This window comes from Heteronotia binoei, chromosome 17, assembly GCF_032191835.1.
Source record: "Heteronotia binoei isolate CCM8104 ecotype False Entrance Well chromosome 17, APGP_CSIRO_Hbin_v1, whole genome shotgun sequence".
In the NCBI taxonomy this organism is placed as follows: domain Eukaryota; kingdom Metazoa; phylum Chordata; class Lepidosauria; order Squamata; family Gekkonidae; genus Heteronotia; species Heteronotia binoei.
This window is the reverse complement of record NC_083239.1, coordinates 33,937,280-33,962,800: the sequence shown is the minus strand read 5'-3', so window position 1 is coordinate 33,962,800 and position 25,521 is coordinate 33,937,280. Positions and strand designations below refer to the sequence as shown.

The following is a 25,521-nucleotide window of genomic DNA, read 5'->3' as shown; positions in this document are numbered from 1 at the left end:
TATTACCTCAAAAATCTCCCTTGCTCCACCCTAAATTTCTTCTCAGTTGATGTGTTCTGTTTTGTGTATGCCCTTTTGTTATTTTTCAAGAAAACAACTTCCAATTGAACATCTAACTGGTTTATTTTGAGGGAAAATCCCGGCATACATTGGTGGAGATCCCCATCACCCCCTCTTGCTTGTCTCCATTAAGCTAATTTCCCCCAAGTAATTAGGGGGATCTCTAATTTAGGCAACAACTGCATATGTGGGGTGGGAAGAAGCTCCTTTAATTCTATATAGTGAACAGATACACACATACGCACACTGGAAATTTACACAAAGAAAGCAGAGCTAAAAATCCAACCAGCTGATATCAAGCTTAAGCTATGTCATCATCAGGACATTTGAAAAGAGTCAAAAACTTAGTACCCACAAATGTGGAAACACAGCTTCTATTTAAAGGCTGTAGCTGGGGGGGAGGGAGGTTTCTTTTTGCTTCCTGGGTGGCTGCTCAGAAAGGCAAAAAAAATATCTAAAAGACATCCCCATATCCAGACCAATGAAAGGGTTTGGCAGTCAAGTGATTTGACCTCACCAATTAGACCTTTGGGCTCCAGATCTCCTTCACAATGTCAGCAAGTTGCGCAATTTGTGGCAATTAACAATGAGAAAAATGGTAGCTTGTGGTGGAAGTGCTGGGTGGGCTTTCAAACCTGGGCCTGAACAGAAGCCTTAGGGCTAGCTAGAGGTTACTCTTGGGATGGCTTTGTGCACCGCAGCTGTGACCTGGCTTGTGAAACCTTGTATTGTGGAGCTGGTTTCCCGCTTGGGTTAGTCCAACCACGTGGTAAATCTCCCTGCCAGCCGTTGCAAGGAAGCAAGTGACAGCATAAAGGACTGCCCATAAGATCAGGCAGAATAACACGAGGAACAAAGTGTTTGGGTTACTGCAGGGGTAGAATTCTAGCAGGAGCTCCTTTGTATATTAGGCCACACCCCCTGATGTAGCCAATCCTCCAAGAGTTTACTAAAAGAGCCTTGTAAGCTCTTGGAGGATTGGCTATGTCAGGAGTGTGTGACCTAATATGCAAAAGAGCTCCTGCTAGAATTCTACCCCTGGGCTACAGTAAGCTGAACAGGACCTGTGTGAGATGGGATTCAGCAACCATTGTGCTGCAGCTACTGTGTACAAAGCTAGCCCAAGTTGATTTCTGTTATAAAGCCAAGGCAAGACCTTTTGCGGTGGTCACAGAGCACACAGCTGCCTTTCCTCCCAGAGAATCTGGAGATGAGAGCACACCTTCTAACTTGCCAGGGCTTCTCTTGTAACATACATCTATTTCCCCATTCCCCTAAAGGAGAAGACAGGCCACACCCTCTTTCTATCCCCTGGAAACAAGGAAAGGGGAGGGGGGGAATGCAGAGGCTGACATCATCCTGGCTGTCACATGCCAGCTAACGGGCTGGATGATGGGAGCTTCCGTATCTGAGGTCAGGGAAGAGACAGAAAATAAGCTTGCAGAAGGGCCTGAAAAATCTGGTTTGGGTGCCTGAGAGATCAATCTTAGTCTCGATGATCCTTGTTGCTTCCAAAAATTACCCTTTTCACCTCATTGGCGAATATGCACATACACTGTACATTCATCTTTTCACCCCCGCTATCCAGCCCCTTCCCCCATGCTTGGTCCTTGCTCCTGCCTTTTCATGTGCCACTGGATGGAGCAAAGACCAAGCATGGCTTTGATTTACCCTCCCCCTTCCCCACCCTCCCTTAAGAGACTGACAAATGTAAGATGAAGTGTAGGTTTCCTTCGGGTCCAGCAGTCAAGTCTTTCTCATGCTCGGGAAACATGTGTTGAGTGGTTTCTGGCTTTCCATGTCTTCTGGCCAATCTAGATTTCTCTCTGGCATGGTAGATAAACTAGGTCTTTGATTCTCTCAGGTCTGCAAGGGAAGTTGAGCAGTCATGAGAAACCGAAAGAAAAAAGAACCCCTGAAGCATAGCTAATAGGACCCCCCCATACTTTCCTTAGCAATACAAGCCCTGTTTGCACTACAGTGAACGCATGGACAACTTGAATATACAGGCATACATCAGTTTGTAAGAAAAAGCTAATATGTTCGCTTTCCAAACAAAAACAGGATCTCCATCTGGATATCTGTGGGTTTCAGATCACACACAGAGCTGTACATGTGTGTTGAATGTCACATGAGAATTACCCGATGCACATATGAAGAAAAATCAAGGGTATACAGCACAGATTCTACGTGTGTGCAATACTCCCTTCTAAGCTGTACAGTCTTGTGAGAGAAAATTCTACTTCATGAGCTATTGGCATTAAAGTTGTGAGCTACCGCATATATTTGCTTGCTCTGGTGCCATTTTTCCTGAGCTAAGGCAAAAAAAATGTGTGTGCCGGAGGGTAAAAAACTGTAAGCTAGCTTACAGTAACTCAGCTTAAAAGAAGATATTGAATTTATACCCCACCCTTCACTCTGAATCTCAGAGTGGTTTACAATATACTTTACCTTCCTCCTCCACAACAGACACCCTATGAGGTGGGTGGGGCTGAGAGAGCACTCCCAGAAACTGTCCTTTCAAGGGCAACTCTGCGAGAGCTATGGCTAACCCAAGGCCATTCCAGCAGATGCAAGTGGAGGAGTGGGGAATCAAACCCAGTTCTCCCAGATAAGAGTCTGCACACTTAACCACTACACCAAACTGGCTCTCAAGAACACTATGCACTGTAGCTTGTGAACTGCGCTAGAGTGATCCAACGCTCCCTTCTGCTACTTACTGATAACCAGTCCTGGTCGTCCACTCGTGAGAGATTCAGCGGAGCCAACTTCTCGCCGAAGCCCTCTGCCTTGCCCTCTCGGGGTAGGGCCGCCTCCCGGGCTCGGGGTGCAGGAACTGGTAGTCTTCCGCCAGGGCCACAGCCTCGTCCCCGTTTTCCGGGTGGCGCTCCCGAACCCAGCGCTGCACGTCGTCGGGCAGCAGGTTCAGGAACTGCTCGAGAACCAGCTGCTCCACGATCTCCTCCTTGCTCCGGGCCTCCGGCTGGAGCCACTGGAACAAGAGCTCCTGCAGCCGTTCATACGCCACCTGGGGGCCTTCAGTCTCTTTGTACGCAAAGCTCCGGAAGCGCTTCCGCTGGTTCTCCACGCCCATGTTGGAAAGGCACGGGATGGCCTGCTCCACTTTGCCGCAGCCCCCAGGCCTGCCGGCCTCCAGGCTGCCGTGAGCATGCTGGGCGTCCCCAAAGAGGTCAGGCAGAAGCATCGCACGCCCTGGCTCCCGAGCATCTTGGCAGACGTCAGGCATCTCCTTAAAGACGTCAGTATCATCCTCCATCATCCTCTTTGATCCCTTCCCTTCTGCTACGGAGGGCATGGGAGCTGGTGTGACGACCTCAGCCGAAGAGGACGTCGAGGGTGCCTCGGTCTTTGAGTCTTCTTCCCGTTTCACTTGCAAACTCGCTGGAGCCGGGCGCTGATCAGCAGGTTGCGGCGGCATCTCTGAACGCTCGGCTCCTCCGCTTTCTGCACAGTCGCCAGCTGCGTTGGGCTCATCTCTCTCCAAATCTTGATGCCCGGCTCTGCTGCCGCTGGCCAGATTCCTCTCCTCCGCTGGGTCGGCATGAGAAGTCTCCAGGCTCGGCTCTTGGACCTTTGTGTCCATTCTTCAAGGCAAGGCCGTTTGTTGACGCTTGTCTGATTTGAGATGTGGGGAGCAAAGTCTAATTTTCTTTCCTATAAAACACTATGCAATGGGGGAGAGAAAAAAAGAATGCCTGTTCAAGCCACACTTTGGCACAGAACTTTTTGTTAGATATGCGCGCAGTTTAGATCGAAAGTTTCCCCAAATAAAAACATTCCCTCCAGATCAGAGGATCTGCCCTCATCGTTTTCTAGGTGCTGGATTTTGCATTCCCATAGTGCAGGGGTGGCCAAACTTCCTTAACGCAAGAGCCACCTAGAATGAACTTCAGATGCTTGGAGTAGGGAGGGAGAGGTGGAAAGAAAGCAAGTTTAACTTTAAATGCATTGGCTGGCTGAGAGAAATGCCTTTTCTAAGCTGGCAGACTGGGCGATGGGGGCTTACAATATGTGTGAAAGAGCCACATATGGCACCCAAGCCACAGTTTGGCGACACCTGAGTTAAAGGGTTGAACCAGGGACTTTGAAAAACCATGTTTGAATCCCTGCTCTCCTGTGGCAGCTAGCTGCGTGACCTTGAGTCAGTCACATTCTCTTGCCTAAACTATTTCTCAAAGGGTTGTTCTGAGAATAAAATGAAAAAGGAGAGGGCAGTGTCTCTAATCTGCTTTGGGTCCCCACTCCGGAAAAAGGCAAGGCAGAAAGCAAGTAAAATAAATAAATCCCAGGGGAGTGATTTTCATTGGTTAATTCCTCTTTAGCTTTGTCCTGCATCAATCTATCACCTAATGACTTCGGTAAGTCCCAGTGAGCCCAATGGGACTTACTCCTGAGTAGCTGCACCCTTAACAGCTTCAGATTGCCGGGATCTGTAATAAGAATGCAACTCTTACTTTACAAACACTAAGGATGCAAATAACCATTTAAACTACCAGACCTTTATTGTTTATATACCCACTGCTAAAATTGCCAAGCTTCTTTTCCCTGCATGCTGTTTCCCCCGACAATGATTTCTAATAAGAAAAGGTCGTGCATTTGTAGACCCCAGCGTAAGGCTTCCGTGCAAAAAAATTCACAACAAAGCCGCCATTGCGAAACTCATTTTTTGCAAGTGCAGACGATCCCGGGATGCACAGCTAACCCTTTGCCAGTTTCGGAGAACACATTTAAAACGTGCGCATCACCATTCACCATCTTTCAACGCCCCTTCTGTTTGCAAGGGCTTTATAACAAAGCAAACGAGTTATTCCTTCTCCCGCGTGTCCTCTAAACAATAAAAGAAGCCTGAGCAACTTCATCGTATGTTTTCCCCTGTAGCGAGTCTTGCAAAAAACAAAACAAAAAATGGGTCTCCCACCTTTAATTCCCAAGGAATGCGTTCTTAAAACGAAGCCTCCCTTCGAGTGATTCTGGCTCAGGCGGAAAAGAAAAGGCCCCTTCCTTCCTCTCTCCCCCCTTTTGTTTCCCCTCTCGCCTTTTTTATTGCACGGCTCAGAAGGCGGCTGCGGGCGGGGCCGGAATGCAAGTTTCTGCGGTTCGCTCCGCCGCCACCTTCCAGACCGGGATCTGCAACTGCATCGAGGCCCGTCGGGTACACCCGAAAAGCAAGCTGCTCTTTCCCCCTTTGCTAGCTCGAACCAGTGCAGACCCCGCTGCGTGGAAACGGCCCCGAATGCTGCAAACCGAGCCCGAATCTCAGCCCAGCCCGCTCCTTCTCCCTGCATGAGAAAAGCCTAACAAAAGGGAGAAGCCGAGCAAAACCCCCTCCTAGCACCTACCTGCTTCCAGGCCAAGCTGCGACTGAGCCTCCCAACCTCACTTCCGGGAAGGAGCTAATCAATGTTTTTTTGCAAAGAATCCACTTCCGGTATACAGTGTAAGCCTCCATTGGTTGTCTTGTGATCTATGGGAGCAGAATGGCGCCCTTCTGCGTCGTGGCATCTTTGGCATTCGGAGCGAGAGTTGGTTAAAGGCATCTGCGAGAAAATGTAGGCGGCTGCCGCGCGGCTCGGTTAAACGAGCTCGCTGTCCGGATTTTTTTTTTTTAAATCTCCAATACATAGCTGAGATAGAAGAGAAAATGTGCAGGCGGCGTACTGCATAGACGCTTATAAAAAACCCGGCTCCCCAGCTTTGCAGTCAGTGAACAACCTCCCTCCCCATCTTTTTTGTCGGTTTGATCATTTCGGTTTTCCAGAATCTTAGATGCGACAGAGCAAGCAGGAGTGCAAAAAGCCCAGAACACTGCCCACCCCCACATTCCTCCTTCAGCCCCAATCCAGATATCATATGAAAGTAAATTCCACGCATTGCTCAATTCCATGGGATACTCGAGGGATTCTTGCACCCTAAACTTTGTTTCCAAGCTCCCCCACCCACCTACCCTTGGTGGCTTTGCATGAAGTGAAATTTGCTTCGTTTTATGGTAGCTAACCTCAACAGTCAAGTCTTCAAAAGTGTTAAATCGATGGGTGATCTAAATGCATTATACATATCCAGGCCTTGAATTCAGCAGGAGCTCACGGGAGCACAGCTCCTGAACCTTTCTGAGGGTTCCCCCTCCTCCTCCCCACCTACCTACCTTGTCCATTGAATAGTAGGTGCAGCTGCATAACAATCCCTGAATGAGCTCTGCCACCTGTTTCTACAAAATGACCTACACATATTCTAATAGGATCCATTTTCTTTAGTATTTCACACCTTCCAGGTCTAAGATTTGTTTTTGGAACTGAATTATTTAAAGTGTTTGCTTTATGACGGCAATAAACACTATAATTTCCATTTTACAGATTTGCAGCCAAGTTTGAGATAGCAATTTGCCCAAAGGCCCAAAGGAGAGTATTTGAACTCTTCCCTAATCTCATAATTGACAGAACACAGTATACTAGATTACTTTAACTGTGACCTTTTATATAAGCAGTTCTTGGGTTTTTAAAAGTTACTTATTATTTCATGACAATTAGTTTTCATGATTAGCATATCACATTAGATGATTTGTTAGAAAGGTACTTTAATCATGGTAATTCTCTTAATATAGGTGACCAATATTTGACAGATCAATTCACCAGGAAAGACAAAACCCAACCCACTGTCACAAGCAGTGGCTGGATGTGCTGAACAGGGGGTTGGACTAGATGGTCTGTATGGCCCCTTCCAACTCTGTGATTCTAGTCAGGTGGCCAGCCCTAGCCTGTGATAGTATTGCTTATGCCAAGTTTTGGAAGTGAGATGTTAGAAGTGTTGCTGGTAACACATTACAGCTAGTTTTTATGTGTTGGCACAGTGAACTTTAGTTACAGTATTCCATATTTATCAATAAAACATTCATACCCCATACTTTCCCCCTCCTTAAGGGGCTCATGGCTGAGCCACCTTGGTGGGAAGGGCGGGATATAAATCGTAAATAAAACTAAACTAAATTATTCCCGTGTTGGAAGCTAGATTTGAAGGCTGTATGGCTGAGATCACACACACTGAATAATGCACTTTCAATGCACTTTTCAACTGGATTTTGCCAGTTCACACAGGAGAATCCAGTTGGAAAGTGCATTATTTAGCATGTGTGATCACAGCCAATGTGGTGCAGTGATTAGAGTGTTAGATTAGGATCTGGGATACCTATGTTCAAATCTCCACTCTGCTACAAAGCTTTCAGGGTAACCTTGAGCTAGTCACACAATCCGCATTATCTACGTCACAGGGTTGTTGTGAGTATAAAATGGAGGGGGGAAGCAATGTAAGCTGCTTTGTTTTATTATTGGGGTGATAGGTAGGGTGGGGTATAAATGAAGTAAAAATAAAACAAGAGAAAAGAAACAGCTTGGTTGACTTTGATCAAGGGTTATGTGTTCAGAGTACCCACACAGCTACGAAGCTTACTGAGTAATCTTGGCTCCCCAGCTCCTAGTCTAACCTGCTTCACAAGGTTGTTGTGAGGAGAAAAACTTGCACAACCATCTATGCTGCTTTGATCTCTTAATAGGAAGACTGAAATAAAAATGGATTCATAAATAATATGTAAGATGTAAGATTTTTATGGCTGAGCCAGAGAAAACAGTACTTAACAGATTAATGGTCTGATGGGATATAATGCAATTTCAGAAGTTCAGGTCATAGAATACTAGGTTGGATCCAGCCATCTTTTCTGCTGCTGAAAAAAGGAGAGAGTTTGCTTTGCACCCAAAAGGCTATGCTGGAGATTACAGGACATGCATGGAGGACAGAAGTAATATGGGATAGGGGCTCTGGTAAAGGGGAAATTGGGTGGAATTGTATGGGCAAGCTGACCAAATCCAACCCACTCTCAACAAATGTTCTTACTTATCATATCAAGCACTGTGTTCAAGAATAACAACAGATCTTATTTAGAGAAGAATTAAGAGGCTGATGGCAGGAATCACAGAATCTATATGGGAAAAAGTCTTCTGCTTGAGTGACTGAGAAATAACAGGATTCAATTAGAAAATATCCACTCTTTTGTTTGCTATAAAACCAGGCCATACCACTTAAATCTTTTCAGCTGTCTAGCCCAAGATTCCTTCCAGAGGCAAAGTGTGCCTTTTTTCCTGCAAAATTATTATATTTTGATACCACAGCCCCATTGCCTCAAACATGGATGGGATTTATTGCCCACAGAGAGAAGTAAAAAAGCAAAAACTGGTTCCTAGTTGCTTTATTTTGAGGTCTGAGCAGGAGAGGGAAGAAACAGCTACTACTGTATAAAAAACAAACACAAATAAACCCTAGTTTAACATTTAAAAGGCAAACAAAATCATGACAGTCAGCATCAGCACCACTGCAGGCAAAGAGCATCGTCTCTGGAGCTTCTAAGTCTTGCTGCAGCCTGAGCAACATACATGATGTTCGAAGGAGGGGAGGGGGAGAAAGAGTCTAGCAAGGTCAGTCACAGAACAGGAGCTGAGGGCACTGTTGTTGCTAAAATTGAGGCCTTCATCCTAATGCTGTCACTATTGCTGTCGAATTTCTTGGTTGCCTTGGTGTTGGTATATGTTCAGGCCATTCGGCAGTTCAGAAACGCTAAGAATATATTTTAAAAAGAAAAACAAACAAACCTGTTAGTGAATCAAGCAGAAGTTTCACATATATTCTCTTTAACAAGTGCAGACTAACACTGCATGCCTAAGGACACTTTCCTAGGAGTAAGCCCCATTGAATAGGACTGTAGTAAAATTCAGAGTAGACCTGGTTAGGATTGCTCTCTAAGCACACTAAAAAAAGGTTGAAAGCTTTTCCAAAAGCCTGTCCCGTTCAACAGTTCTTGGCTGTTAAAGTATTTTTCCATTCCCTGTAACCCAAACATTTGGAAACTCTGGTTTAACAACACTCGTTAAGTTCTGTGTTTGGAGGGATGACTGTTAGAACCTCTCACAGGTGTCACAACAGTTTAGGATTAGGAGGGCCAAGTGAACTAGTGGCATTCTCTCTCATTCAAGATGTCTGGCAGTGATTTATAGGAACACAGTAGGAACAAAACCATTCAGTCCAGAATGAAGCTGAAAACAAACGCCTAAGGGGAAAAAACCCTCAGGGCTTGCCCCAACCAGTTATCATGCAACAGAGATGAAAAGCACACACCTGGATGCATTATGCTCCTTAAGGAACAGTACTCTGCAGAAAAAAGGGGGAAAGGGGGGTTTGCAATTGTACTATTTGTGCTGCATTTCCTCAAGGAGGGCTATTCCACATGACCTAGACCGGGGTCCCTTATCCTCAATATTCGCTTCATACATACACCGTAGTCCTAGCCCCTGTCTCTCCCTCATCTCAGAATCCTTTTAGGAGGTGGACTTTGGTCTGATCTGATCCCCAATACCAATCCTCACTCACTTCTGAAGTCATCCAGTCTGAGCAGTCCTCTGAGAGTGCTGGATGGTAGATTTAGACAAAGAACAAAAGTGTTCTTCTATACCCTGCTCAGATCAGGTTTCCTATCTTAAAAGCGCTATTGAAGCTGTTTTTGTGTAGGCACCTGCTCTGGAGTGAGGGGAAAGTGGCAGGCTCCACCTTACAAAGCAAGTAACAAGGCCAAATGTTTAGGGAATATAAATTCCCACTAAACCATATTCTTGCATTTGTGCTCCCTCCTCCCTTTTACCTGCTTTCAGTATAGAGAAAGATTGATTGAGAATCCTGGAACAAAAAGTGGGAAGCAGATAATAAGAGAAGAACCAGTTTATTTTTTAAACACAGGACAAGGAATAGGAGAGGACTTACATTTCTCTCCTGCCATACTGGCCTAGTAGGGATTTCAGCAACTTTCTGGGATGCATTTGTCGTTGATGAAGACATCCTGTTGTTGAGGATGTGTGCAATGGTCCCAAGAGCTTCCGATAAGTCTCGCAAGGAGGTCCCACTGAGTCCATACAGTGTGGAAGCTGTACAAACAACAAAAATGAAACTGACCTGCAACACTGTCAATACACAGAGTGACTGGTAGGAAGAGGGCAGCTCACAGTCCTATGCTGCTCTGCAAAGCCATTCTTCCTTGGAGACGTGAATTCAATCATCACTATGAACATGAACAAGGGAACAGCCGCAGGGAGAGAACGCTCTGGAGCAAGGATACCTCAGCAGACAGATCGACTGCATTAAAGAGATGAAGTTGCATAGAGGTTTGTTAATGAGAAGTACAACTTGGGTCGTGGAATCTTTGAAAAAGCTACATGTGAAACGATATCCCAAGGCCGGCTGGAGTTGTGAGAGGAATGTAAATTTTTACCTATTGAATGTCCAAGAGAAAACAGGTATGCTTTAATTCTCCTTTTTAAGTCTCTAAGGAAGAATAGTTTTGTGGAACAGCATAGGACCGAGTATACTTAAGAGAACTGGTGAACAGAACTTTTTGGTAACACATTGAGTTGCATGAGGTCCACTTTCTCCAGGAATAACTGCTTCGATGTTTAAATGGACTTCTGTGACGTTGAGCTAATGTTATTTTGTCATTATGGAATGAAATATTGTAGATTCAAGCACTTCAGAAATTTCTATAGGAAAAGGTTATATAAAATATCCTTAAATTAAAAAAAGGAATTTATTAGAAGGTTTATTGGTTAGTATAATCCCAAAGTGTACACTCTTGCCAAACTTCCCCCCCATGATTCTCTCTGTACTTGTGTTTTCCCCATGATGTTGGCTGCTGCTTGCAGGGGACTGGTTACCAAAACGAAGCTTCTGGGTTGGGTGCAAATGCTTCTAGATGTTAAGGAGCGAGGGGAGTAGGGAAATGACTTTCCCCAGGGATGCTGCTCTCAGTCAAGTGGAGCGGCGTCATGTGTACAGTCTGTGGCTAGCACACTGTTCGTGCTAAACCACTGTCATATACAGCAGTAACAGCAAGCATTAGCAATGCGAAAGGGAGTTACTGCCTGCCACATGAGCATGCAATCACAATACACGTTCTTGAAAAACAGCATGGTCAGAGACAGGCTGGCAACCTAAGCCAGCGATGTGGCCTTTGCTGTTCATGTCCTTGGTTACCTTGAGTTATCCTGAGCTCCTCACGGATGGTGTCTAGCTCAGCCTTCAGCACAGCGCAGGTGGCACAGGATGGCTGCACCCTGGGATCAGAGGGCCCATCGTGGGTTGTGTCACCACTGCCGTTTCCGCTCCACGGAGAATCCAGCAGCAGGTCAATGCTGTCACTGAGAGAAGGTCCATCTGCTTCAGGAGATGTGCGGCTGTCGTTCCTACGCCGAGGGCTGGAGACAATGTCATCCTTGTCGAAAGCCAGCTGAGAAGGCATGAGGCCTACTGGCATCTTTCCTGTGCGCAATGTACCACAAGGAAGTGCCCCAGTCAGAGATTCTGAAGCCCTGCCACTGCCCTCCATTTTGGCTTGCCCCTCAGCTGTGCTTTCCCCAGCCACAGCGAGAGAATGCTCTGGAACAGATCTTTCCTGCCCTTTTGGTTTTCCATCTTGCTTTCCTGGCCTGGGAGTTGGCCTGCGGTTTGTTCTTTCCACAACCTCAGTCACTTCCTGCTCGTCTAAGCTATTATCCAGCTTCCTGTGCTTTGCTGTTGCCTCTCCATGTTCTCCACCTTGCCTGGATGTGACCCATTCTCTCAGACCCGATTTTGGTCTCTTCCTCAGCCGAAGGTGCGCTTCTGTACCTGAAGATGGAGAATAAGTTTATCTCGAGAGACCTGCCAAGATAGAAAAAAATAACAGATGGGCTTTTGGTTACGGCCCTAGACTGGGAATGGGCACTTTACCCTCAGGTGCAGCATCCCTGGATGATACTTCTGTACTTCATAGCCAGGTGTCTGAAGACACAAGCCCTCAGGGAGGAGGCTTGATGCAGCCAAAGTAATCATGAATGCAGCATTTAGAGTTGTGCAAAAATGTTTGGAAGTCTTTCCTTAACCTCACAATAATCTTGTGGTACTCCAGGAGGTAACTTTTATTAGGGATAAAGTGTTTCCTACACTGATTGCCCTGCTGCCCTAGAAATGTTTGCATGGATTGTTCGGGTTTCCCCCCTGTTCTGTGACCCCAGGCAAACTGCATTTTTCCCTATCTTACTAGGAAATTCTGCTGTTAGATTGAAATGTTATCATATCTTGTAATCTTTTTACTGACTGACAAATTTTCATCATACTTGTAATCGCCCTTGGGTCCCGCTGACAAAGTCAGAAGCAGCAGCAGCAGAAGAAATACCTAGACATTCTGAGCACTGAACAAATAATACCAGCTCAGCTCCAGAAGACAGTGTTGCTTGGAACAGCAAGAACCCTACAAAGATACATCTGCAGTTCCTAAGAACTTGGCTAGATCTTAAATTGCAGAACACCATCTACCAGTGAAATCTCTATCACAATTCATGAATAATAATATTTCAGAGCAGGGACAGAGGGTGCTCAGGCCATACAGCCATTTCATATATTAGAGTTTCCTAGATAAACTTTAATTTCCTTAATAAACCGTAATTAATGACCAGCATTCACATGATACTATTTGAGTGTGGCATTGTTACTGTCACAAATTAAAGTGATACCCCAAGCAGTGTTCCCTCTAAGCTGAGCTAGCTCACAGTTTTTTAGCCTCTGACTCACACATTTTTGTCTTAGCTCAGGAAAAATAGCCCCATAGCAAACTAATTTATGCAGTAGCTCACAAAGTAGAACTTTTGCTCATAAGACTCCATAGTTTAGAGGGAGCATTGATCCCATGTATCTTCAAACATCCATCTGAATACTTTTATTTGTATGCCTTGTTAGGTTGAGAGTATTTAGGTAATGGATATGACTAGCTTCCCTTGTCATCAGGAATCTACTCCCCCCACCCTTTGTCCATTGGCTGCTCTACTGATTCCAGGTATGTTTTGCCTTCCCCGGTATTGTGAAGTTTGCTACACTTGCATGAATCATTGGGTGCTATGCGAATTTCAGCGAAGAAGTGTGCGCTATTACAGCAAAAGACATGTTCAATGTAATGAGCAAATCCTTACCAAGTAAGCCAGCCCTCCCAGGGTTCTCTTGGCTATCTTTGACACACACTTGTGTTTCATTGTCATCCAGTTTTCCTCTGGAAGAGACTGGAACCACGTCCTCAGATGACACTCGTGTCTGGAACAAGAATGTCACACCAGTATTCATCACTTGCTGCTCAAATAACAGGCTCCATAAGGGATACAGGAGCTGTTGAACATATATGAACATATGAAACTGCCTTATACTGAATCAGACCCTTGGTCCATCAAGACCCCTGTAAAAGCCATGGATGTATACAGATTTACTATGTTATTAATAAGCTGATTATTTAAAAAAAATTCTTGCTGAGGAACCCCTCCCCCCTTTTAAAAGTCTCCTTGAAAGACAAAACCCAACTGCATGTGCTTCCAGTCCTTTTCACAGGACTAAACATATTCTAGGATATTAATGTGTGGTTCTGAATCTGGTGTTTTGTAATCATGAGATTTTCACCTTTTTTAAAAAGCAAATTTCTAGCAATCATAGCAGTTTAGAAGATGTGAATGCAGTGTCTGCCAAACCCTGCAATTTCTGAGGGAGCCAAAAGGCATGGCTTCCAGTAATTGGACTGCAGGCACCAGTTCCCTGTTCTCCCCATCCTTGAACTGGGAGGCTAGAATTGCCACTGAAAACAGAGATGGGGATTCTCATGATTCCTTGGCCAAAGAGGAGTCTGTGTGATGTCTCATATTCCCCCCAAATCACAAATAACTAATTCTCAATATGATCTCACCCGGTCCCGTTTCCTCTTGGACTCAAAGTGAAGCTGGAACCTCTCTGCCAGGGCCACAGCCTCCTTGCCATTTTCTGGCTGACACTCTCGGACCAAGGTCTGGATTTCCTCAGGAAGGATACTCAAGAATTGCTCAACCACCAGCAGCTCCATGATCTGCTCTTTGCTGTGGACCTCTGGCCTCAGCCACTGATGCGAAAGGTCCCACAGGCACCTATAAACCTCCTGGGGTCCACAGGCATCCTGGTAGCAGAACTGCCGGAAGCACTGCCGCTGGGTTTCAATGTCAATGTCTGTTTCTGTCTCTTTAGCACAGTTGTTACCGCAGAGCTGCTGGGCTTTGTTAAGGCCCTTACCAGGACCAGTCCCTGGTCTGGGAGTTGCTAACACCTCTTGGCACTGGTCATTAGGTGACTGCTGAGACAGCAGCCATCTCAGTATCTCTTCAGCTGTCCAGTACTGTACTTCAGGAGGCACTTTCACAGCTCCTCCAAGAGCCTCCTTCACAGCAAGCCTGGTTAGGCCCTTCCCTGATACTTCAGCCTGCATTATCTGTTCTAGCAAAGCCTGCAGCTGAGAACCAGGGCCTGCAGCTGTTCCTGCTCCACTCTTGGCAGACACCTGCAAGGTCTGTAGGACATTGGGACAGGCAGTGGAGGTAGGGCTGACAGGAGCTTTCTGAGACAGTGCCTGGACAAGCTCCGTTTGTTTCTGGAAAAGTTTCTCAAAGAGCTGGGCCTGGAATTCCCTGTCCTCCCGGCGCATCTCCCTGTCATGCTGGATGAACTCTGCTAAGCTCTGCTTCTCCTCGGCTTGGCTGGCCACCTGTCTTTGCATTCTCTGCAGCTCCAGATGATGGGAACGGCTGTACTTCTGGCCAGCTCCCCTTTGATAGCTTGACTGGCCCTCTCCCTGAACTTTTTGCTTCCGGGTTCGAAGGTGAGGACGCTGGTCAAGCATGGAAATGAGATGCCTTGGCGTAGGTTGTGTTTCCATCACTATAGGAGAGGGCACATCTATAAAAAGCAACAACACCCAGTGAACATCTGGAGGAATGCCATTATGTACATATATCTAAGACTTTTAATAGTTGGGATAACCTGAGTGAGAAAGCAAGAGGATTTATAAGGACTGATGGGACAAACTTCAGAGAAAAGTGAAACAAATTTCAGAGAAACCAGTCTTCACAAGAAGATTGTGAACATGCAATTATACTCATCTATATAACCAGTCACTATGTTTGGAACATGGGAAGGCAGACTGGGGGGAGGAGAACAGTCAAACATGTGAACCCCTGAAAATGATATAGCCTCATAAGTACCATTTTATCCCCCCACCCCACACACACACATTGATTGTTTGAATGGGCTTTAGCAGCCAAAGACAAAGAGAGTTTAGGTATTACAGGAATCTGGTTGCAAGGTTAGATGCAGAAAACTTAATATACAGAACACAAGCCCAAGCACATTAATTTTCATTATACTCTGCTGATTAGATTTGATTGCAACAGAACTTTCTCCACTTGCAGTTTCCCTTTCTCCAGAGGCTTCATGAATACACAGAAACAAACATATAATGGAATTGCCCATTTGTGTTCCTTTTACAGATGGATCTGTGGGCAGCTCCGTTTACCATTTCAGCTTGGGATACTGAATTCTCATCTAAAATTTCCAGAAGCAAGAAACAGTGGGGAAAGAGCTAGCTGCAGTTAACTAGACTACTGGAAATACTATGATGGCCCCTTCTTAGGTATATCTAGGGTGCCAGGATCTTTGGACTCTGAAGAGAAAGGCCAATTCTGCACTAGAGCTTTAATTCTGGTTCAGCCCTGTCCATTAACTGACATTCTACACTTGAATCATGGAATCACAGAAACCAACTCTATGAGTTTGTGATTCTAGTGTAGAAAATCAGTTTGGGAAGAGGATTGAACCAGGATTAAAGAAGTGCAGAATTGGCCAATGTCTCTGAAGACTAGCATATTTCCACTGAGGAATATTCACAGGGTATGTTATCCTTGTGAGAAGGATCCTGCAGTCCAAAGGGATGAAGTGTGTTAGTCAAGTAAGCATCAAGATATAGAATGAGCAAGCTACCTAATATACAGTGGGTGTCCTAACAGCCCACTGAACTAATGTTCTTTCTGAAAATATGTCCTGCCTGCCAAGTCAGATATGTTTTTGAGTTATTTGCTTATTTGATGGTAGCATAATTTTGACAATAGCAGTTCTTGTGAGACACCACAAGAGAGCAAAGGCCAGTGCTTGAGATACATATGGGTACCAATGAATTAAGAAAGGATTGATCAGAGCCTTTGGGGACTGAAGACCTAATTAATGTCTCAAGTTAAATAAACACTTCAAATCAAAGGACCAACAGTATACTCCATAGAGCAAGGAGTCAATCCGACCTGAGATATCCTCCTGCAAAGAGTCCACTGACATAAACTCAGGCAAAACAAACGAGAGTGCTTACCAAGCTCAGGTGATATCTCATCTTCTGATTCCTCTTCCTTCACTTGGACCGGAATGACTTGAATCTCACCAAAGGCATCTTGAGACTCTGCCTGGACATAACTGAATTCATCAGTCCCTTGACTTTCGGAAGCAGCAGCCTGTGATAACCAATGTCCCGAGGCCTGGGATCCCCATCGCTCAGAGATGCCAGACTGGGACCCCCAGGGCTCCGAGATGGGGAGTCCTTCCTGCCTGTCCACAATGGTGCTGGATCCTTCACTAGCTTCTGAGGGAAAGCCTGGCCTGCAGTTGATGTATTGTGTCATTATCTGGTCTATCTCATCATAGAATGGACATTTGATGGGGGGCCGCCCCACTGAGTTGTTTTCTTTGGCTTTGCGGTAGGCCACTTTCAGACCTTTCATTTTCTCCCGGCATTGGTCCCCAGTCCGATAAATGCCCATTTCTGCAAGACGCTGGGAAATGCCGTCATACACTGCACGGTTCCTCCCGTGGGAGCTGAGATCGTGAGTCACTGCTGCCTCAGTCCACAGGGCAAGGAGCACCTTGATGTGCTCTGCTGGCCAGCTGGCTGCCCGCTCTTGGGGTCTGTCACGCCTCATTGTTCTCGAGACAAACCCAAAGTGCTTTGCTGATGGAAGCTGATGCACAAGAGGTCAGGCTTTTGGGAATTCAAGCACCAGCAACTCAGATGCCAGAAAAGGAAATGCAAAGAAATTCAGGGTTTCCAGTCTCCTTGTAGGCAATCCCCCTTCGATGATACTCACTCTGTTTCCATATATCCTCTATACACAGATTAAACAAGTTCTGCAGCCTCCAAAACAAAGAACCTCAACTTAGGGCAGTTGCAATTGCTTCATCTTTCGCTCATACCCAATATGAATTGTTCCAGAGCAGAACTCGTAAGAAAATGCCATCCGGGCACTGCTTCTCCTGGGGGAAGGAAGCTTTAGTTTACCTAAGACAACATCCCAAGCAGAAAGTCTTTGGCCTTGTGTCTACATCCAATACAGACCACATCTGATCATACTGGCATGTATTCTAGCGCTCCACTCAGCAAAGTCTGAAGCCTTCCTCCAGCCTAAGGAGCCATTCTCTGACTTAAACGGCTCATCCATAGGCATCTGGCCTTCCAGCTTTACTTAGTGACCTTCCAGCTTTGCTTGGTGGAGTGCCACTAAGCAGGGGGGAAATCAATTTAAAAAAGATGTTACTGCTGGAAAAATCCTAAATGTCCAAGTGTCTTAAAAATATGATATGACTACGGGAAAATTAAATACATTTTCCATTCCTGCCCAGGACTAAGGGTTAAAAATATTTATTATACTTTTCTTCCAAGTATCCAAGGGAAGGCAGAATGGGACTTTCTCAATGTTGTATTCACAACAACACCCCTGTGGAGGACTAGGCAGAGAGCCAGTTAAGTGGCCCATGCTTACCCAGCAAAAAGCTTCATGGCAACACTGGGATTTGAAATGATGTACTGAACTACATTTTTTGGGTATCTGCTGAATGTACTCTATTATTCAGTGTCCCATGGTTGAAATCCATTCATTCAGATAAACTTGGAAGTTTGCTTTTCTGTTTGCAAGTTTTGCTATATGAGTGATTAATTTCCTATTCAAAACATCTGGAGATGCAGAAGTTAGCAGCGCTCAAAAGCTTGCATTTGACTAAAAAATGTAGTCCTGAGCCACAATAAATGCAAGCCAGACAGGGACCTGATTATTAAGTAGGGCACTCTTCAGTAAACGCTTCAGGGGAAGCCCCTGTTGTGTTTTAAAGCTGTCTTTGGGAGGGAAGATGGCATGGTACAGCCTGATCTCATCAGATCTTGAAAGCTAAGCAGGGTCAGCCCTGTTTTGTATTTTGGATGGGAGATCTCCAAAGATGACCCACAGGGGAAAGCAATGGCAAACTACCTCTACTTCTCATTTGCCTCAAAAACTCCTTGCTGGAGTTGCTATGAGTTGGTTGCAGTTTGATGGCACTTTACACACACAAAGCTGTCTTCATACCAGCAATTTACTTGCTTCTTCACTGTCTGGCATCTAAAAAGATACCTGCAACGTGGGCTGACTTTTCTTTGGGGAGAAAGGACAAACCAGTATGCCTGATGTGACGATACTCTTGTCCAAGGATGCCAGTATATGTTCACACAAACTTCTTGACCTGGAATGCAGGACAGCAAAGTAGGCAACCACACACTGTCCTCCCACTTCAGGGCAAGCTTCTCTTTCCCTGACTGCATCAGCATTTCCCCAACTAGTTAAGTGGGTAATATATATTTTACAACTATTCTGTTATCTCAAGCCAGATTAAATCATCAGCATTTGCATTAGGAAGTAACCCTGTGGTTTTTAAAAAAATAAACTTCCTTGCTATTATCACCAGCCATTGCTCTAGTCTAGGTAATATCACGTTTTAATGAAATGCATTATTATCACGTATGCAACCCATCACAGTGATTTACGGTAAAATCCTATGCAGATTTACTCCAAGCCCATTGATTTCAGTGAGTTTAGACTGGAATAACACTGTAAAGGATTGCACTGTTTGAATCTTATAAGCAAAATAAGAGCTATCTGACAGGGAGCTTAACTGTCTAAAATTAATAATGGGGGAAAAAGAGGGAGAGGATGAGAGACCCCAGTGTAGTAAGAAACGTATGAGTAAAGTTATATGTGGTTAAACTATGTTACAGCCTTAGATGAGGATTATGGAGTTAAGCCGAAGACATCATTGAAAAGGTGGGGTCTGAAGAGGGCACCATGTACATGCCCAGGGAGAGAGCACTAAGCAGAGATTATAGTGAGGTTAAGGGAGGTTGGGACCAAGAAGAGTAAAAAAAAAAAAAGTCATGAGTATTTGATGAAAATTGGCAGATAAACATTCAGGCAATTGGCGTTATCCTATCTATGTTGTGTCTTTAATTAGTTGCCAGCAACAGGCAACAACTTTGTTAGAATTTTAGGCACAAATTCTACATTCTTTAACATCACAAAATGTAATTCTATGACTATAATAGATTGCACATGCTTAACATCAAAAGCTTTGGAAAGAAAGTGAAACAATATAAATATATGTGTATCAAGAGTGGAACTAGTATAGGTCTAAAAGGGCAGAGAGATATAGTGAATAAAGGGGTGGGGGATGCTACAGCTTTGCTGATGGAACAATTCCTGTTCTCGTTATCTCACTGCTGACAAACTGGCCACAGGAATCACAAAATGGGTCAACCACATAAGAGCCTGGATGCACATAGTACCTCATCAGCCTTGTAAGCTGCCTGAATGGCAACCTTCTTGAAAAGCTGATTTGGGCTCCTTGGAGGAAGAACAGGGTAAGATTGTATTCAATAATAAAAATTTACTGCAGTTAGAATATACACCTCACTTAAAGATGGGTTCTGTTCCATGCTATTTAAAAACAATCAAATATAGTACAAATTATCTTTAAAAAGGACTTTTTAGAGCCTAGTCCTATGCATGCATATAAGCACATCCAGCCTATTTCAATGAAACTTGCTTACGAATAAGTGTACCTACAACTCCCACACATTTGCTAAAAAGTCATATTGTATTCCACAAGGCTTATTCCCAGATATATACACAGGATTGCAGCCTCACAGTGCAACACTAGTAAAATTTCCTATTTTTTTTTTTAAAGTCCTATATTCCTTGGCACTTACTTACAAGTCAGCATGTCATGGATTGAAGTCCAGTCCTCTTGAACAGAACAGTAGCTTTATGGTTCAAGCCTAACATTTTCATAAATCCTGCAATGTTCCATGGGGATCACTCCCAAATTACAGTTTTAATGCAAGGATACAGAGCTTGGGCCAAGCCAAAGGTCCATTTAGCCCAAGGCCCTAGTTTGCACCACGGCCAGCTGGATGCCTCTGTGAAATCCTCAAGCACTGCTTGAAAGCATTAACCTCCCTTTGCTGTTTGCCCACAAAAAACTCCTATTGCAGAGGTATACTGCCTCTTTCCATGTAAGTTTCATCATCACTGATGAGCCTCATCTCCTCCTTACTCTGTAATTGGAAGGGGTCCCAAAGTAGGCTGAAAGGCACATGACACAGTATTCTTGCTGAAGCTAAGTAGGTCTGGGTTTTGCCTAGATGGGAGGGCTCCTGGGAAACTAAGGCAAGTCACCTTAGGTTTTGTGATGAAAAAAGGTATCAATGCAGCAAAGAAATACAAAATTATAGGAAAATACCCTCCACTCCCAGTTGCCCACAAACAGCAGCCAAGATCTGGTGGTTTCAGAGAAAGAAGATCAATGGCAAGTCAGCCCATGTTGTATTTCTGCATTTATTTTAAATGCAAAATATTGATAGATTTGGAACTGGCCTTACTGAAACAATTTATTGCTACGCATCTGAACTGTAAGATGCCTTCAGGAGCCAATCTGGCAGGAAAACTAAGTATCAACGTAATAAGCTTAGGGAGCCATTACCCCAACATTTTGGGACAGTAAAATCCTAAACCCATCAGATGTGTGAAATAGTTGATTAAACAGGTTGAGGCAACAGTGGTCAACTAAGTTGCAAGCGCATACAACGAGAGTGACATGATACAATAAAGGAGAGTCAGTGTTATGACCTGGTTTGAAGGCCAGGGCCATGTGCAACAGACCCAGAGCGCTGGGGACAAGAAACATAATCTGAGCACCGAGAGGGATGAGCCAAAGAAGGAATCCTCTCCACCACTGAGTGACTTCACCTCATTGCCCTATTGCTCCTTTTAGCAGGTGCACCAAGAAAGGCAGGAGAAGGGCTGCCAACAGCTTGAAGGAGAAAAAATGTCCTGCCCCATAGATACAGGTTTAATACATAGAAATGGGCAAGTGAAGCTTTTCATGGCTTCCCATCAAGTTTCAATTAAAGGGACTCCCTCTTTCCCCCCACTTCCAGACTGCTGGTTACCCTAAGCAAGAAGAGTACACACACTTACTGCGTATGCATATGTAGCAACAGTAGGTCTTTCCAAAAAACAGCATTAAAAAAAAGTTCCATTTTGTAGGCTGGGCTCTGCAATTTTGGGATTTTTTAAACCCCACCCTTTCTTCAAAAACGTCAGGATGGCGTATGCAATTCTCCCAGACCTCTTTCATCCTCACAAGACTCCTGTGAGATAAATGAAGCTGAGAGGGAATGACCGGCCCACAGTTACTTAGCAAGCTTCAAGTGGGGCTGTGACCCCCAAATTCCAGGTCAGCACTATGCCACTCACAGCCTGAGTATCCAGTGCTCAGTACTGAGTGCCCGGTGGTCAAGGGCAGGGGTGGCCAAACTTGCTTAATGTAAGAGCTACATAGAATGTCAGACGTTTGAGAGCTACAAGACATTAATGGGCAGGAGAAAGGGAGGGGAGGGAAAGGAGGGAAGAAATAGATGGGATGAGGGAGATAGATGGAAAGAAAGCAACGTTAACTGCATACTCCAGGCCAGTTGACAGGGCAGGGAAGGGCTTCGAGAGCCACACAATATGTGTAAAAGAGCCACCATGTGGCTCTCGAGTGCTAGTTTGGCCACTCCTGGCCAAGGGTCTCACAGTAGAATCCTCTAGGGCTGCCCCACTAAAACCAGTGGGCTAAAACTGAGGTTACCAACAGGCCTGGAGAAAAATATCCTGCCCCTTTAACAGAGGCTTAACAGGATGTTGCTTAACAGGGGATGTTCTTTACCCTCAATGCCATTAAAACCTTCAATCGCCCGTTTCTGCATTTTAAGTCTTGATTCAAGGGACACGGGATTTTTTTCCCCCTTCAAGGCTGCGGGACTGAAGTATGGGTCCCAAGTAGCGCTCAGCTAACTGGTCTGTTCTAAACCAATAAATACTTTAAGTTAAATCCATGCGGGCAGCCGTGTTGATCTGAAGCAGTAGAACAAAGCAGAAGTCAAGTTGCACCTTTAAGACCAACAGTTTTATTCAAAACGTAAGCTTTCATGTGCCCTCTAAGCACGCTTCATCAGACGAGGAATCCGGTAGAAGAAGAAGATGATGATATTGGATTTATATCCCGCCCTCCACTCCGAAGAGTCTCAGAGCGGCTCACAATCTACTTTACCTTCCTCCCCCACAACAGACACCCTGTGAGGTGGGTGGGGCTGGAGAGGGCTCTCACAGCAGCTGCCCTTTCAAGGACAACCTCTGCCAGAGCTATGGCTGACCCAAGCCCATCTCAGCAGGTGCAAGTGGAGGAGTGGGGAATCAAACCCGGTTCTCCCAGCTAAGAGTCCACACACTTAACCACTACACCAAACTGGCTCTCCTCCTCCTCCGGTAGAGTGAGCAGAGCTAGATACAGTTAGTAGGCAGTGGTTTAGAATGCAAAATGGTACAAATTTAAGATCCAATGACAAAACAATACAATTAACAAATTGAGCAAACCTTTGATCTGGGTAACATGTGTGTGAGAAACCAATTAAATAGTAACATCTTGACATGTAACTGTTTTATTGGTTTCTCACACTCACGTTACCCAGAGCAAAGGTTTGCTCAATTTGTTATTTTTACTATTCCGTCATTGGATCTTAAATGTGTACCATTTTGCATTCTAAACCGCTGCCTACCAGCTATATGTAGCTCTGCTTTATGACCTTTAAAGCCCTTTATGGTTGGAGGCCTGCCTATCTACAGGACCGCCTTTCTCCGCATATTCCCCAGAGAGCACTGCATTCAGGGACACAAAACCTATTGTCCATCCCTGGACCAAAGGAAGCCAGGCTATGCTCCACACGGGCTAGGGCCCTCTCAGTGGCGGCACCAGAAATGTGGAACGCCCTCCCGGAGGCCATAAGGACGTTGCGGGATCTTTCACAATTCTGCAGGGCCTGCAAAACTGAACTGTTTCGACAGGCCTTCAACACCTGAACCGGGAGAGAACCACCACCTCACACCACTGAGGTGCTACGAATATCATAGGATCACTAACAGAAAAAAGAAAGATCCTGCCATATTAAAGTTGTATAGCACCACAAAATGTTTTTAAATGTATTTTATTGGTTTCAAATCGCATTATATAACTGATTGTTAGCCGCCCTGAGTCTGCTTGCGGACTGGGCAGGATAAAAATTTTAAGAAATAAATAAATAAAATACATAAATGCTCACTACACCTGATTCCTGGTCTGATGAAGTGGGCTTAGAGCACACAAAAACTTACATTCTGAATAAAACTTTGTTGGTCTTAAAGGTGCAACTTGAACATAAGAGAAGCCATGTTAGATCAGGCCAATGGCTCATCCAGTCCAACACCCTGTGTCACACAGTGGCAAAAAAAAAATTATATATATACACACACACATATACACACACTGTGGCTAATAGTCACTGATGGACCTCTGCTCCATATTTTTATCTAACCCCCTCCTGAAGGTGGCTATGCTTGTGGCCGCCACCACCTCCTGTGGCAGTGAATTCCGCATGTTAATCACCCTTTGGGTGAAGAAGTACTTCCTTTTATCCGTTTTAACCTGTCTGCTCAGCAATTTCATCGAATGCCCATGAGTTCTTGTATTGTAAGAAAGGGAGAAAAGTACTTCTTTCTCTACTTTCTCCATCCCATGCATTATCTTGTAAACCTCTATCATGTCACCCCGCAGTCGATGTTTCTCCAAGCTAAAGAGCCCCAAGCGTTTTAACCTTTCTTCATAGGAAAGTGTTCCAGCCCTTTAATCATTCTAGTTGCCCTTTTCTGGACTTTCTCCAATGCTATAATATCCTCTTTGAGGTGCGGCGACCAGAACTGCACACAGTACTCCAAATGAGACCGCACCATCGATTTATACAGGGGCATTATGATACTGGCTGATTTGTTTTCAGTTCCCTTCCTAATAATTCCCAGCATGGCGTTGGCCTTTTTTATTGCAAACGCACACTGTCTTGACATTTTCAGTGAGTTACGTATCTACCACGACCCCAAGATCTCTCTCTTGGTCAGTCTCTGCCAGGTCACACCCCATCAACTTGTATTTGTAGCTGGGATTCTTGGCCCCAATGTGCATTACTTTGCACTTGGCCACATTGAACCGCATCTGCCACGTTGACTTCTACTTTATTCTATTTCAAGCTAAATAACTAATTTTTAAAAAATGAAAGTATTCTCATCCGACCACAAACAATGCAAAGGCTCATTGGGAAAAGGAGGAGGGAAAGGCCGTGCTCCGACTGATTTAAAGCATCCTCGCCTCAGAAAACGGAGCACTGAAAGGAAAGCGAGGCCTGGAGCGCAGGAGGATGCTCTCCGCTGAAGGGCAAACGGGTACCCGCCGCTACGTGGAGAGGAGCGGAGGGAAGCCACCGAGAGGCCCTCCGTCTCTACCTGCAGCCCGAAGGCCTAAACGAGCCTCTCGCAATCCGCCACCCCCGGAGGTAAAAAAAAGTTACCTCAGCCGGCCTCCCCTCCCCCCCACTCTGTGGTAAACGGAACCAATCGCCAACCTACCTGCGGTTAAAGAGCCACCATAAAGGGGAGGAGCCGTCCTCGCTCGCAGAGCCCTCCCACCCCGACCAACGAGAGCGATGGAGGAGAGTGTGGATTGGTTCATTCCCTGGTCAATCAAGGGGCAATCGAGAGCCGGGTGGCTGGGGATCCTTGCCTCGCCCCTTCGCGAAGAAGTCGGCGAGGGAGGAGTGGTCGAGCGTCGCGTCAATCAAAGGGAAAGCCGCTGCAACGGAGCAGGCCCGTTGGCTGATGGGGCTGCCTGTCAATCCGAGGGCAGAGGGGAGAGTAAAACGCGTTCTCTTTCCAAGCATCTGTGGGTGGGCTACGGAGGGTCAAAGGGGTGGAAGGACGCACTCCCCCTAATTTCCGGTTTTGGTTCGGTGGAGGCTCCATCTTGCTGTGTTTGAATGGCAAAAGATTGTAATTTGAATGCTGGTTTTGAATACCAGTTGGAGGACCCTGCATCCGTATGTCTTTGGATATTGTGCTGCAGCGGCCATTTGCAACACGTTTTTTCTGTGCGGTCCAGCGAATCCAGTTGCCAGAGCATACAATCTACACCAGGGGTGGCCAAACTTGCTTAACGCAAGAGCCACATAGAATAAATATCAGATGTTTGAGAGAGGGAAGGGAGGATGGAAAAACTGAAAGGAAGGTGGAAAAAAAAGTAAATAGATGGGGGGAGGGGAGGAAGAGAGGTGGAAAGAAAGCAACTTTAAATTTA

At 45.3% G+C, this 25,521-nt stretch overlaps 2 protein-coding genes across 3 annotated transcripts; both read right to left on the bottom strand.

Annotated features, from left to right (window-relative positions):
• Window positions 1–248: 248 nt before the first annotated feature.
• LOC132586257 (SCAN domain-containing protein 1-like) lies at window positions 249–5,445 on the bottom strand. Its single transcript, XM_060258263.1, has 3 exons — window positions 5,421–5,445; window positions 2,781–3,745; window positions 249–1,926 (listed from the first exon to the last, which is right to left on the bottom strand). Exon 2 carries the CDS (start codon window positions 3,662–3,664, stop codon window positions 2,816–2,818), a length of 849 nt encoding a protein of 282 aa, XP_060114246.1. The 5' UTR covers window positions 3,665–3,745; window positions 5,421–5,445; the 3' UTR covers window positions 249–1,926; window positions 2,781–2,815.
• A 2,854-nt stretch (window positions 5,446–8,299) lies between these two features.
• Window positions 8,300–24,864, bottom strand: LOC132585944 (uncharacterized). 2 transcript variants are annotated; one of them, XM_060257821.1, is made up of 7 exons: window positions 24,798–24,864; window positions 16,340–17,274; window positions 13,865–14,880; window positions 13,110–13,227; window positions 11,140–11,772; window positions 9,877–10,037; window positions 8,300–8,679 (listed from the first exon to the last, which is right to left on the bottom strand). In XM_060257821.1, the coding sequence occupies exons 2-7, from the start codon at window positions 16,941–16,943 to the stop codon at window positions 8,671–8,673; spliced, it is 2,541 nt and encodes an 846-aa protein (XP_060113804.1). In that variant the 5' UTR covers window positions 16,944–17,274; window positions 24,798–24,864; the 3' UTR covers window positions 8,300–8,670. The 2 variants fall into 2 exon arrangements, with proteins under 2 accessions (XP_060113804.1, XP_060113803.1); XM_060257820.1 differs by having other exon boundaries at window positions 16,340–16,982; window positions 24,798–24,859.
• Window positions 24,865–25,521: the final 657 nt, after the last annotated feature.